Below are 14,882 nucleotides of genomic sequence, written 5' to 3'. Positions count from 1 at the left end.
TTATTCACGTGATTTAAATGGTTTAATTTAAATTGGGTAAACAACTGTTGAGGATTGTTTTAATATGTGAACAAAAAAGGAGGTTAACAGATCTGTTTGTTTACTTTCACCTTTCCTTTTCATTATATTTAATAATTCTCTTCAAGATAATGTAAATTGTTAAGAAAATTGTTTTCTTTTAGTGCCTTCTGGAATGTTACATAATTTTTTCTTTAGCTATTATTGCCAGAATTCCTATCTGCATTCCACTGCCGGTGAAGACAAAGATAAAACCAATCTACAGCTTCTGCAATAGCCATCACTGAACTTCTTGCAGAACTTGCCTGGAATATGTATCACTTGTATGCATTGTGAATTCACCTATATGCCTTGTGAACTATCTGTTGGTGCAGCGACTTGTGGTAGTGTTGGGGTATTTTTGCTGATGATGTCATCGGTGGTACAATTTTTCCAAAAGGAGCCATCAATTGGCTTGGTGTATCTTCCTACCTTTTGCTTGTCATGATCGTTCAGCTAAAATTTGGGGGCCAACAGAGGTGAGGCAAAGAACCTCACCCCCCCGCTGGTACAAAGAGTGTGGTTGTATACTGGACCGGTAGTCAGTGACGGGTAAGATCCAATTGCAGTGGTACCAACCTAAGACAGGAGGCTGACGCCTTGAGGTCAGCTCATCCGATAACGGGTAAGAACCATATGTACTATTGGACAACCTAAGGCAGGCACGGTCCCTAAGCCACATGCTTGTTGTTTAAACAGAGGGGGAGATGTTGAGAGCCACAGCCGAAGGGGCCCCAGCAAACTTCCAGCTGCCAGCAAACTTTCAGACTGCCAGCTGATGATTGGCTCACAGCGGCCCCAGCAACATCTAGCTGATTGGCTCCTCTGTGGTGATGCTCATTGGGCTGTTTCCCCGCCCTTTCAGACTGCCAGCTGATGATTGGCTCACAGCGGCCCCAGCAACATCTAGCTGATTGGATCCTCTGTGGTGATGCTCATTGGGGGACTTCTTTGGCGCTGCCCACGTGACCCAGCCAATTGGCCTCAAGAGCAGGAGGATTGTGGGAGGTGGTGAGGCTTGTGTTTGTGTGAGAGGCTTCTGGGAAGCCGGTGGTGGCAGCTGGGCTCTGAGGGATTTTCCTGAGGAGCTGTTTTGTTTGGCCTGTGTGGTTCTAAAAATAAAGTTCATTTCTTTTGACAAGTGGCTCCTGAATTGTGCCCAGCCAGACTGTGGCATCTTCCCTAGTCCTTACACAAAAAAGAACTCAGTGGTCCACAGAGCTTTTTATAAGAAGCAAAAAATATAAAGGCAAAGCTTTTCTATTTATTTTAACAAAAACAGAAATGACATCAAAAATACATAAAATGAAGTTGAACAAATTTTGAAAATTGTGTTTCAGAAAACATTATCAGGAGGTGACAATACAATTTAAAGTATAGGAGAAAATGTTTGCATATTTTATATCTTATTTAGGATTTGTATCTATATAATACAAAGAAAGGTTACAACTCAATAATAAAAGGATAACCTAATTTCAAAATAAGCAAAGGATCTAAATGGATGTTTCTACAAATATGCAAAGGCCAATAAAAACGTAAAATGATGCCTAATATACAAATAAAAACCACACTGTGATAGCAATTCACAAGTACTTGGCAGGCTATAATCCAAATAACACACGATAACAAGTTTTGCTGGTGAGAATTTAAAATGGTGCAGCCACTTTGGAATGGAGTCTGTTAGTTCTTTGAGTGATCAGACATGGAGCATATGATCCAACATTTCCATGCCTGGCATATACCCAAGAACAGTGAAAAGTTATGTGCACAGGAAATGTGCACTTGACTGTTCATAGCTGTATTAATGGTACATGTAGTATATCCAAATATTATTTGAAAATAAAAAGGAATGAAATAAAGATACATTGTATACCTCAAATGAATCATGAAAACATGTGTTAAATACAAAAGGCCACATATTATTTCATTATATTTATATTTATTAAAGATTTTATAGAAAATCTTTAGTGACAAAAAGTAGATTACTGTTTGCCAGGGACTAGAAGAATGATGGAATGGATAATGATTGATATAGTAATGGGATTTCTTTTTGGGGTGATGAAAGTAACTCAAAATTGATTGTGGAGATGTTTGCAGAACTCTGAGGATGAGAAAAGCACCAAGTTGTATATTTCAATTGATTAATTATGTGGTTATAAAATTATATTCAATAAAATTAAGTACTGTGTTCCTTAAGTTTTATATTTCAATAAAGATTATATAATTTATTTAGTTTAGCTTTATTTAAACATCAAGAGCTGAAAAGTGGCTCCAACTAGATTCCATAGAAACTATCCAGCTATTGTTTTGCAAAATAATTGAGATGTATATTATTAAAGTAAAAAATACAATAGTTCTAGTATTTTGGAAGGAATACAGTAAAGACATGTTGGCTTAAGTTCTATCTACTGAAAACAAAATGAAGAAAAATAATCACTACACTGAACACAAAATACAATTTACATACAATTTCCTATCTATAACTCCATTGCCTTATGAATTTTCACTTTTAATTATATGGATTCAGTCAGTGACCTGCATGTAAGCTTTTAGACTCCAGATCCATTCCTCTTCCTGTTTTGAAATGACTTATTTTCTTCCTCCATAAATACCTCAAGTCCAGCCTCCTATGTGATGCTACAAGGACTTTGGCATACATTTTTGGCAAAATACTTAGTATGGTGTCCTTAATGAACCTTGCTTAATAACTTTTTGTTTATACTTTCAGGGACATTGCAAACTTTTTATATTTTCTATGTTGTGCCTTCCTCGTTGTTTAGTGTACAGCAGGAAGTGGTATTATAATAATCGTACTAACTATACTAAAGTTAAAATTTTCTATGAAGGAATGTATGTATTACAGATTAAAGAGATGGCTTTTGGGGGCTAGAGAATTGCTAGATGGCATCACTTGTGCAAGATTCACAACAAAGCAGGAAAGTATAATGAGGTATATAAAATTTCGAAGGGAATACCCAGATGGCTGAAGAATGGCTAAGAAAAATGGTTTTCAATGAATTACTGTCATAATAGGAGCACACAATAAGTACTTTAGGCTAGGATCACTCTTAGATTCAATATAATTAAAATTTATTTCTATGCTGTTGCTAAAGATTTGTGGAAAACCGCATTTAGCTTGCAAATGACATACTTACGTATTGAGACGATGTACCTTGGAGAACAGAATGAGCATAAAATATGTATGGTACATGAGAGATTCATTCTAAGAAAATATGATATTTAGGGAAGATATTTGTTGGAAAACATAGAAGTGATGGAACAGAGTAACAAAATATGAACTTATAAGGTAAAATATGATACACACATATGAAATTAATATATCCAAGAGTCACAATGAACAAACATTCATAATACATAAAACTACACATTCAAGTTCATCAATTGTACTATAATGCATGGTAATTTTGCAAGAAAGTCATTCCCTTAGCAATTCTTATAGCTTTATAAAATTTCTGAACCTAATTCTGCATAGTACCAACTAATGGCTAAAATATTGAAAACAAAACCATAAAGAAAACTGAGACGTTATGGGGAGAGATTAATATATATGTATTAATATATATGAAGAGTGATTTACTGATCTTCCATATCATAAAGAACAAAAGTAAAAGAATATAGGTTCTGGAGTAACTGATTTATTTACTCATTCATTCCTTAAATAATGTCAAAGAAACTTGTTTTGAAATGGTGGTTTTGCAATGCACCATCTCTTCTGTTTTCTAACTTGATCAAAAAGGGTATTAGCATGTACTCCATAGTGTTACTATGGGGACAAAATCGGTATGATATGCAAAGCCATCACATATGAAAGCCTTCTTTCAAGCAGGTAATGAGTTAAAAACTCAAATTTTAGAGACCAAGAAAATATATGTAAGGGTATAAACTTGTCATAATAGGAAACAGTAGGAACTCTAAAATGCCAAAAGTTCATGTTCCATTCTTCAAGAGGCAGGAAGTATTCCAATGCATTGAAGCCATAAAGAAACGAGTGCCCAGTATTGTTCAGCATTCAGATTTTTCAAAGTGAACTGGTTTAGTCTCTTTAACCTACCTCATATTTTTCTATTAAAACTCCATTCACATATGGAATTTCTGCAACAAAAACCCTTAAAGATTTCCCTTCTTTGATAAACACATTGAAGAAGGATAACGGCAATTATTAAATCACAACTGTTGTTGTTGTTCTTTTTTATTCTTTTCTATTTTTTTTTTTTTTTTGTTAACGGGGATTGTACTTGACTACTGAGTTACATTCCATAGCCCTATTTTTTTATTTTACTTAGAGACAGGCTCTCACTGAGTTGCTTAGTGCCTTGCCATTGCTGAGGCTGGCTTCAAACTTGCTATTCTCCTATCTCAGCTTCCTGAGCCGCTGGGATTAGAGGCACAAGCCACCTCACCTAGCTACAATTGCTCTTCTTATTCTGCTATCTTATATATTAATAATAGACTAACTAGGAATAGTTTGGAGTTCAAAGTAATATAGAGAAATCATAAAATTGTATCTCACTTCTGATATATATCTAAAGTGAATGTCTATGGAATGCAATATGCACTGGAAATATCATCCATGCCAATTGAAATTATTACAATTTCTCAGCATGTATTAATTTTATATATTTTATGTGCTTTATGTTGAATTCCTTCTAACAAATAATTTCACTGAGTGCTCTCTCTCCTTTTCATTGGTACTGTTTCCTTTACTTACTATAGACTTCCTTGGTCCAACTGCAAGAAATGGAAAACAGAATTTTGATTTTCTATTTGTATTTTAGGGAAAATATCAACCTACAGAATCTGACAAATCCTGTCATTAATATGTTGATAACTGAAAAACTCAACTCACTCAAAGATAATTCCAATTTACAATAAAAGTAAATAAGTTATGGGTTGAACTTTATTGGAGAGAAAACAGTTCTCAACATAAAAGTATGGTTTATGCTCATGACCTTTTGCTTTCTGTTTCACCAGTAAGTGAAAAAAGATGTTTGTATTGAAGCTTCTCAAATACTTCATAGTGCTACTTCAGTATTTCAAAGCTGAGAAAAGTTAGGTTTGTTATATAGCAGAACATACTACTAAGTGTAATTTTCCTCAGATGCTTTGGACAACTACAAATAGATGATTTCAGCAAGGAAATATTTGTCTATCACTACCACCTTATAATTATATAACACTATTTTTATTTAAAAATGCTTTCACATAAATAATCACATATGATCTAACCCCAAAATTGAAGTAAGTAGAACATGAGTTTAATTACCACCTCATAGGTGAGTGAGTTGAGTGATCTGTCTTGTGCAAAACAAGGTGTTACTTGCTGACTGAATCTGGACCATAACTGGTCTCTTATCTTCAATTGACTGCCCTTTCCACTGTAAGACTTGAAATTATAAAAACCAAATTACAAGATTAGTGCCTGAATTGGCAAATATTTGTGTTTAGTTTAGTCAAGGCCCTCTCTTATGTGTTTGAAGGATGAGCCAAGTTGTTTCTCTGGAAATCAGTATACCTGGTTAATAGAGCATTATCTCCACATAAAAGAGAAATAACAATACGAAGTAGTATATGAAGACAAAATTTTATGAATGTTTAATCTATAGCGAGTGTAATAATCAGAAAAGACCCCTTGGAGAAATAGGGGTCATCTTTGGAGAGAGAGCAATATTCAGATTATAAGAAAGGAAGTTGGCATTTTCAGAGAGATTCAATTGTTTGAATAAAGACAAGTTACTAGCAAGCATGCAGTGAATTATTAAGAGGTTAAGTAGCTCACTGTGGCAGAAGCAAAAGTAAAACAAAATAAACAAGCAAATCCAAAAAAACATGGATATTGTGAAAACCAGTGTTGCTTGTTTTCTAATCAGTACTAAAAATGGATGGTTTTGAATTACAAGGAAAACTATTCAGAATTAATTTACAGGTAAAGAAAAGCCCTGAGAGGTTTTGAGTAGGAGTATGACACTATCACATAGAAATGTTTATAGAAAGAATAACTTCTTTAAGGTGCATAGCATGGAGCATTACTGTGAAAGTTAGATGTACTTCTTATACAATTAACTGGGTAGGCTCCATGTTTTGTGTAACAGAACAACAACAACAACAAACTTCATTTAATATCTTTAAAAATAATTTACATTCAAAGAGGAGTATGTTTTGAAAACTTAAATAAGCCATAGTAGATCATGTAAACTATCTTGAGAGGAAAAAAGACACAAGTATTAGGAATATATAGGCACATCACCCACATATAAACAGGAAAAAAATCTGTAGTTCATGTTTTAAATAAGAAGAAAACAATTGACAGTGTGCTAATTGAATTTAAAAGACACCTGGCACCTTGAAAACTTTCTCATCCTAATAATATATTGTATTTTGCCATTTTTAAATATAATTGAAGGATAATATATCTTAAAAACAAAATGGGTAGAAATAGCCATTTAACTAGCCCTGCAGAAACCAATGATATTATAAACTAGTGGAATATACGTGTTTCTCCCCATAAACTTTTAAAAAGGAGTTTTAAATTATTTTTCAATTAGGGCACTGAAAAACTTTTCTCAATGCAAATGACATCTTTAAAGAGGGTTATTTAATATTTTACCACAGTACTTTGCTCTTTCAGGGAAAGTAACTAATTCTAGCACTGCCAATAACTTATAGTCTTGCCTTGATTTAAAACAGGCAATCTGTCTGGCCCTTTCTGGAAAGACAGTCAGGAAAACAAATGGGACTTTGTTTTGGAGTGAGGTAATTGTAGTAATTCTAGACACAAATTCTATGAAGGAAATAGTGTTTCACACCGAATGAGACCCTGGGCTTAGGAATCAGACTACTGTGACTTTGGGTAAGTTATGTACTCTATATGGTCCAATTTCTTCAATTATAAAATTGAGAAAATAATATATATGATAATATACATAATTAATAAGTTTTATAAATAGATTACATCAACACTTATAAAATGATTATCATAAGATTCAGTATACAGAAAACAATCCATACATGATAGCTATTATTACTTGGATTTACACTTCATTGAGTGTTTCCTTAGTAAAACATTACAGTACATGTAACTACACTCAAAAGGTATGCAAAATAGGAATTTTACATGTGGAAAGTATAAAGTTCTTTCATTGTTCTAATGGTAGACATAGTAATTAGATGAACATTTCTCTTCTATACCTTTAGTGTTATCTCTGATAAAGAAACTGTAAAGAGACAACCGAGACATCATTTTCACATATGTGTGAGCTTTTACCTTTATACCTACTTAGGAACACAGAATATTCCAAGAAAAAGCCACATCCAATATGTGCGGAACACTTAGAACTTTCCACATCCAGAAAATGAATGATGGTAATACTTTTGAGCTAGATATTAATTAGCATTCCATTTGGTCTGAATTACTTAACTTTTATAAACAAATAATTCAAATTAGGAATGGTTTATCCACATTTTCCCTTTAAAAGTGGCTATTTGTAGGATGAGGTTGTAGCTCAGTGGTAGAGCATTTGCCTTACACGTAGGAGGCACTGGGTTTGATCCTCAGCACTACGTAAAATTAAATAAATAAATTAAGATATAGTGTTCATCTACAACTAAAAAATGTTTTAAAAAGTAGCTATTTGTCACTAATAACCCTTGTTTAGTAAGAAGTGATTAAGATTTCCTTTTTCCTTCAAATAATTTATAACATTTATTGCTATGTAACTATATAATCAACTATGTATAATATATAATACAAACGTAACTCTAAATTTGTTATAATACAAATTAAAATTATAAATTATATGATGAGAAAATTGATAATATTTTTTTAATTTTAATTTCAAAATTTATGGTTAGAAAAGGTGAGTTATTATCCCTTAATATGCTATATTTTTATGTTACCTTATGTGGGAAAGGAAGAGAGAAATTTCTATATATCATCACTGAAACTGCTTCTATTAAAGAAGCTAAAAATTTCATTGTTCTGGTAATTATATATTGCTTGGAAAATATTTCCAAAATTATTGAATCAGATCTTGATAAGAAAATAAATATGCAATGTAGTATGTTCCCCTTTTTGAAATACTGGAATAATATAGGGAATTTACTTTTTGAATGTAGAAGTGGAAGTTGGAGGAGTCTAATTACTGTACAATTTGGTCAGAAGGTTCAGAACTGTTCTAAAATATATTCCTTGTGTATGTGTGTGTGTGTGTGTGTGTGTGTGTGTGTGTGTGTACCCTGGAAGAGTAAATGCTCCTATCTTTTTAACACTAGTTAGAGGTTTCCTTTCCTTGGGCATAAAGGATGGAGATAGCTGAACAAAAACACCAGGATTTACTTTGTTTATCAGGATTTCCTTGGAGTTTGTATTCTGTTCTCTGGACCTAGTGGACCAAACAGTCTTCTGGTTCATGGATATTTGGTCTGTCCTTGCACTGAGATATCAGTTATCTAGTCATATATCCATCCTTTCACTTAGTCAATAAATATTAATTCCTTACTATATTCAAAGTACATTTTAACTTTCTGCAATTACATGAATAAATAAGCAAAATGGCACAGATTGACTAAGATACAATGTGATGAAATATTTGACAATATTAGTTACAAAGTGCCATGTAACTAAACAAGAATAAACAGATTAATTCTACCTAAGGATGTCAGACAAGATTTCACAAGAGAATTGACATTTGAGCTAAATGTTGGAGAATGAGTAAGAATTACTCAATAGAGAATGAGAAAGGAGCGGAGGGAAATCCAAACACACAAAATGTATGAAAGGTCAAAATAGTGAAGCATCTGGAATATTTGTGGATTTAAGAGTAGTTGGAGGGCTGGGGATGTGGCTCAAGCGGTAGCGCGCTCGCCTGGCATGCGTGCGGCCCGGGTTCGATCCTCAGCACCACATACCAACAAAGATGTTGTGTCCGCCGAGAACTAAAGAATAAATATTAAAATTTCTCTCTCTCTCTCTCTCTCTCTCCTCTCTCACTCTCTCTTTAAAAAAAAAAAAAAAAAAGAGTAGTTGGAGTTATGGCCAGTAGATTACACGACAGGGAGTTTCAGGAGATGCATTGGAAAATTTGATCAAATGTTTAAGGTTTTTTTAAATATTATGCTAAGGAATAAAAGCTAAAAAGCAACTGAGAAACATAGTAGTCGAGAAACATAAGAAGGGCTGGGGATGTGGCTCAAGCGGTAGCACGCTCGCCTGGCATGCGCAGGGCTCTGGGTTCGATCCTCAGCACCACATAAAAGTAAAATAAAGATGTTGTGTCCACCGAAAACTAAAAAATAAATATTTAAAAATTCTATCTCTCTTTCTCTCTCTCTCAAAAAAATAAGAAACTTAGAGAAAAATTAAATATTACAGAATGTTTCAAGGGAGAAAGGGTCACAGGAACAAAAGATAAAAATTGGCCAATGTCTACTTGCCAAGGAAATAAACAACACATGATTACTAACAGCATTTAAACTGTCAAATAAAATTTTGAACAAATTCATCTGAATTCTTTTAAGACTTTTGAAAGGGAATGTTAACTAGAGTACACAGTAGCATGATTCAATTTGCTTATAAATAATACTGTAAGGAGCCCAATTATACCAAGGTCCTCAAATTCAAGCTAAATGTGGAGCATTACTTAAGTCATGATGTTTGCTTTTCTGCTAGTAGTGAATGTCTTGATGCTCAAAATGAAATAATTCAATTCACTCACCATTGATGAATATTGAGTTGGAGGCATATAATCAGGTCTGTTTTCCATTGTAAAACTTGTTGCTTCAGGTTCAATGATAACTGGCTAAAAGCAAAAGTGAAAACATTAAATGTTGAGACAAATATCCTATAAGAAGGAAAACACAGTTGTTTATAAAACTCTCATATATTCCAGTTAATGTTGTAATGTTTTCACACAAAAAAATGTCAGATCATAGACTAAACACATTTATAATGGTCATTCTATTACTAGATAATGTTTGAAAGCTTCATATATGTTAGCTATTATTCTTGGAATTTTACACATGTTTACGCCTTTAATCCTCACAACAACCTTATGAGGTGGGTACTATTACTACACACATGAGGAAACCAGGACCCAGAGAAGTAAAGTAACAGCCAAAGTCACAAAGCTTCTAAGAAATGCAACTGACATTTGAATTCAAGGAGTCTTTTAATCACTAGACCAGCCAGACTAGTGAACACAAAGGTTCAATTTTAATCAAATTATGAAAATATGAAGGGATTGAGTTAATAATCTTTATATAGAAGATAATGTATCCCAGGATCTATTTTAGTGATTTATCAGTATCAAATTATTTTATATGTCTTGGTGTCATATTAATTTAACTTATTTACATGAATATTTGAAAAAATATACTACATAAAATATATATTGAATCATCTTAACTTCACTTCTATTCCTGGAAAATTGCATGATAAGTACATTTTAAGAAGTTTATGAACAAATACACATAAAAATTTAACATCCTTACAAAAGAAAAAAATTCCTGGATATCATCAAGATTGAATCATGAAGAAATTAAAAACCTGTTGAACAGATCAGTAAAGAATGAGATTGGATGAGTAACATGAAATCTTGCATTTAAGAAAATCCTAGGAATATATGGCTTCACTGCTACTTTTATCCATACATATAAAGAAGAATAATTCCAATTATTCTTAATTTATTCCAAAATATTAAATAGGAAGGAATTCTTCCAAACTCATTCTGCAAGGTCATCATTACCTTGATACTAAAAACAGATAAAGACACAACAACAATAACAAAAATAAAACTACAGGCCAAAGCCTTGAGGAATTTAGACGTGAAAATCTTCAATAAAATATATGAAACCAAGTCCAACAGCACATTACAATGATGATTTACCATGATCAAGTGTGATTCATTCCAGGGAAAAGGATGGTTCAACATATGCAAATCCAAAAACATGATATACCATATCAATCGACAGGACAAAAATCATATGATCATCTCAACAGGTACAGTAAAATTATTTGATAAAATCATGCATCCCTTCATGATAAAAGTGCTGAAGAAATTAGGTATAATTCAATATAATAAAAGCCATTTATTATAAATCAACAGCTAACATCAAACTGAATGGGGAAAAGGTGATCTCTCAGATCTGGAACAAAAAGGATTCACACTTTCACCATTTTTATTCAACATAGTACTAGCCAGAGTAATCTGGTAAGAAAATGACTGGAATTCTAATTAGAATAACAAATATTCTGTGCTTGTATAAATATATAAAAATAGATTCTACTGTCATATATAACCAAAAAGAACAAATAAAAATACATAAAAAACGATAAAAATAAAATAATTAAAGTTTAAAAAAAAGAAATGAAAAACACTCAAATTCGAAAAGAAGTCAAATCACTGCTAGCAGATGATATGTTCTTACATATAGAAAAACCTCAAATACTCCACTAAAGAAATCTATTAGCCCTAACAAACAAATTGAGCAACATCGCAGGATATAAAATCAACATACAAAAATCACAGCAGCTTTAATCACAACTGCTCAGGATGGTAAGGCAATAATATATACTTGATGCCAGGTTGGCAACTTAGAGACCCTATCTCAAAATAAAATGAATAAAACAAAAAGGTCTTTGGAAGTAGCTTAGTGATAGAGCACTTGCCTAGCATGTGCACAGCACTGGGTTCAATACACATTACCAGAACAAAACAAAACAAAACAAAATAGTAGTGTCAATACTTCCCTATATGCCAACAGGGAATTATCTTGAATAGAAAACTAAAAAGCAATACCATTCACCCTAGTTATTAAATTAAAACACCTAGGAATACACTTAATGAAAGATGTGAAAGAACTGTACAATGAAAACTATAGATTTTGATTAAAAAATTGAAGAGGAAACATAAAAATAGAAGGCCATTCCATGTTTATGGATTAGACAAAAACAATATTTTTAAGCTGTCCAAATTATTCAAAACAATCTACAGATTCTGTGCATTCCTTGCCAAAATACCAGTGACATTCTTAAAAGAATTATTTAAAAAATCATAAAACTTGCATTTATCACAACAGCAAAGCAGGAGGCATTACGTTAACTGAATTCAAAATATACAACAAAAAATGACAGACCCATGGACCAGTGTAATGGAATAAAAAGACTAGAAGTAAACCCACACATCTAAAGCCAACTAATGTCATCAAATAAACTAATAAACACACATTAGAAAAAGGGCAGCTTTCTCAACAAGCCATATTAGGTAACCTGGACATCCACATGCAGAAGAATGAAACTAGATGCTTATTGTTCACCAGTCACAAAAAATCAATTCAAATATATTAAAGACTTGAATGTAAGACCTGCAACTACAGATTACTAGAAGAAACCATGGGAGAAATTCTTTACAACAATGGAATGGGCAAGGATTGTTGTAAAAGCTCATAAAAGATAGAAAAAATTAAAGATAAACAAAGGGCTGGGGTTGTAGCTCAGTGATAGAGCACTTGCCTAACACATGTGAGGCACTGGGTTCAATCCTCAGCACCATGTTAAATATATATCTATATATATATATAATTTAAATAAAGTTATTGTGTTCATCTACAACTGAAAATTATTAAAAAAAATAAACGAGGGGGCTGGAGTTGTGGCTCAGCAGTAAGACACTCACCTAGCACACACAAGGTGCTGTGTTCAATCCTCAGCACCATGTAAAAATAAATAAAAATAATATATGTAAAAAAAAATAAATGAGCAAAATTACATCAAACTAAAAATATTCTGCACAGCAAAAGAAACAAGTCAAAATACTAAAGAGACAATCTGCAGAATGGGAGAAAGTATCTGCAAACTTTACATTTGACAAGGACTTAAATAACTTGATAGCATAAAAAAGAAAAATAGAAATTAAAATAGGCAATACACATGAACAAAAATTTCCCAAAAGAAGATACACAAGTGGCCAACAGTTATATTTAAAAATGTTCAACATCACTAATGATTAGGGAAATAGAAATCAAAACCACAAAAGATATCACTTCATTTGAGTAAGAATGGCTACTATCAAAGAAAACGAACTATAAGAAGTGATGACAGACATGTAGAGAAAAAGGAACCTTTGCACACAGTTAGTGGGAATGTAAATTGGTAGAACTATTACAGCAAAAATATGGATGATTCTCAAAACACCAAAATTAGAACTACCATACAACCCCAAATCGCACTCCTACGTATTTATACAAAGGAAATAAAATCAGTAGTCAGAGAGACATTTTGACTCTCTTGGACATAGCAGCACTTTTCATAATAGCTAAGAAGTAGAAATCTATCAACAGATGACTAGACAAAGAAATTGTAGTGTATATGTACAATGAAATACTATTTAGTCAATAAAAAGAAGATGATTCTGGCTGGGGTTGTGGCTCAGTGGTAGAACACTCACCTAGCATGTGTAAGGCACTCGGTTCAATTCTCAGCACTACATATAAATAAATAAATTAATTAGTTAATTAAATAAAGGTCCATTAACAACTGAAAAATATTTAGAAGATGATCAAGTCATTTTCAATAACATGGCTGGAATTTGATTTCCTTAAATTAGATGAAATAAGCCAGGGATATGAAAAATGATTACCACATTATCTCACTCCTATGCAGAATCTAAAACCAAACTAACAAAAATTTGATCTCATAAGAGTAGAAAGTAGGATGGTGATCCAGAAGTTGGGAAAAGTAGTGGGAAAGGAGGAATTAGGAAAGGCTGATCAATGTGTACTAATTTATAGTTAGATAGGAGGAAGAAATTCTGGTTTGATGTTCCACTATAGGGTGAACATATATAATGATTATGAATTATCTTTAATTTCTTTTTACACTTTTTTTGTGGTGAGAACATTTAAAATCTTGTTCCTGAGAAAATTTCAAGTATACACTATATTATTATTAACTGTTATCACCATGCTGCACAATAGATCTCCACAATATTATAAAATAAGTATCTAATATAAGGAATAAGATACAGATTGCCTAAATAAGTTTATCGTAAATACTAGGGAAGATAATTTAGCTGGGGATTCTTTTTCACTTATAAAAAAGTCAATCCTAGAGAACAATAGTACTGTGTGTTGCATCATGTGTTCCACCATTCCATTATGTGAGCTGCACTCATTATACTTGCTAACAGCAGAGCATTAAGGCCAATGAGTTTGAGTTCTGGTTTTAATATTTATAAGGTGTAAACCTTTCTGTAAATGAAACTCTCCACGTCTCAAATTTTCTCATATGTAAAACAGAGATAATACTAATACCTTCCTCACATGGATATTGTATTCAGTAATTTGAATGTCATAAATAAAATGTCTTATACAAAGTAATCATTAACTAATGCTATTAAATTATACTTATCTGTGTTTTTTCCTTATAGTATGAAAAAATCACCAAATTAATGAACTTACATATTAATGTTGAAGGATATATATTTTTAGGAAAGATCTTAATTAAACATTATAACCAATGCCACACCATAAAAGATGTCAGCATGGTCTCTCCTGTGGAAAATGAGGGCTAAAGTTCAAATGTTCTTGTCCTTGTCCTTAATGCGTGAGTATCCATGACATTTAATTATAGAATTTCAGTTAAGACCAGCAAAGTCTTTACATATGTGTAAAAAATAATTCACACATTTGTTGGTTCTTTCCTACTATTATACTGGTTCTTAATCCAATTTTAAAAACTACCCTCAATTATATAGCATAACAACAATTAAATTGAATAATACTTTTGATTTAAATAATTTCATTAATTTGAT

At 32.4% G+C, this 14,882-nt stretch overlaps 1 protein-coding gene across 1 annotated transcript in view; it reads right to left on the bottom strand.

The window, feature by feature from the left end:
• Positions 1-14,882, bottom strand: part of LOC308639473 (uncharacterized protein) — a gene marked incomplete at its 3' end in the record, with an annotated part of 204,973 nt that overhangs the window by 75,419 nt on the left and 114,672 nt on the right. Inside the window, exon 7 of the mRNA XM_081277711.1 lies at positions 9,789-9,872. Within this exon, the coding sequence (XP_081133837.1) occupies positions 9,789-9,872 (84 nt within the window). The remainder of the gene's footprint in view (positions 1-9,788; positions 9,873-14,882) is intronic.

The sequence above is a fragment of the Spermophilus citellus genome (assembly GCF_964194105.1).
Source record: "Spermophilus citellus genome assembly, chromosome: X".
Lineage (NCBI taxonomy): Eukaryota > Metazoa > Chordata > Mammalia > Rodentia > Sciuridae > Spermophilus > Spermophilus citellus.
The sequence above is the reverse complement of the archived record's forward strand: the minus strand, read 5'-3'. Positions and strand labels throughout refer to the sequence as shown.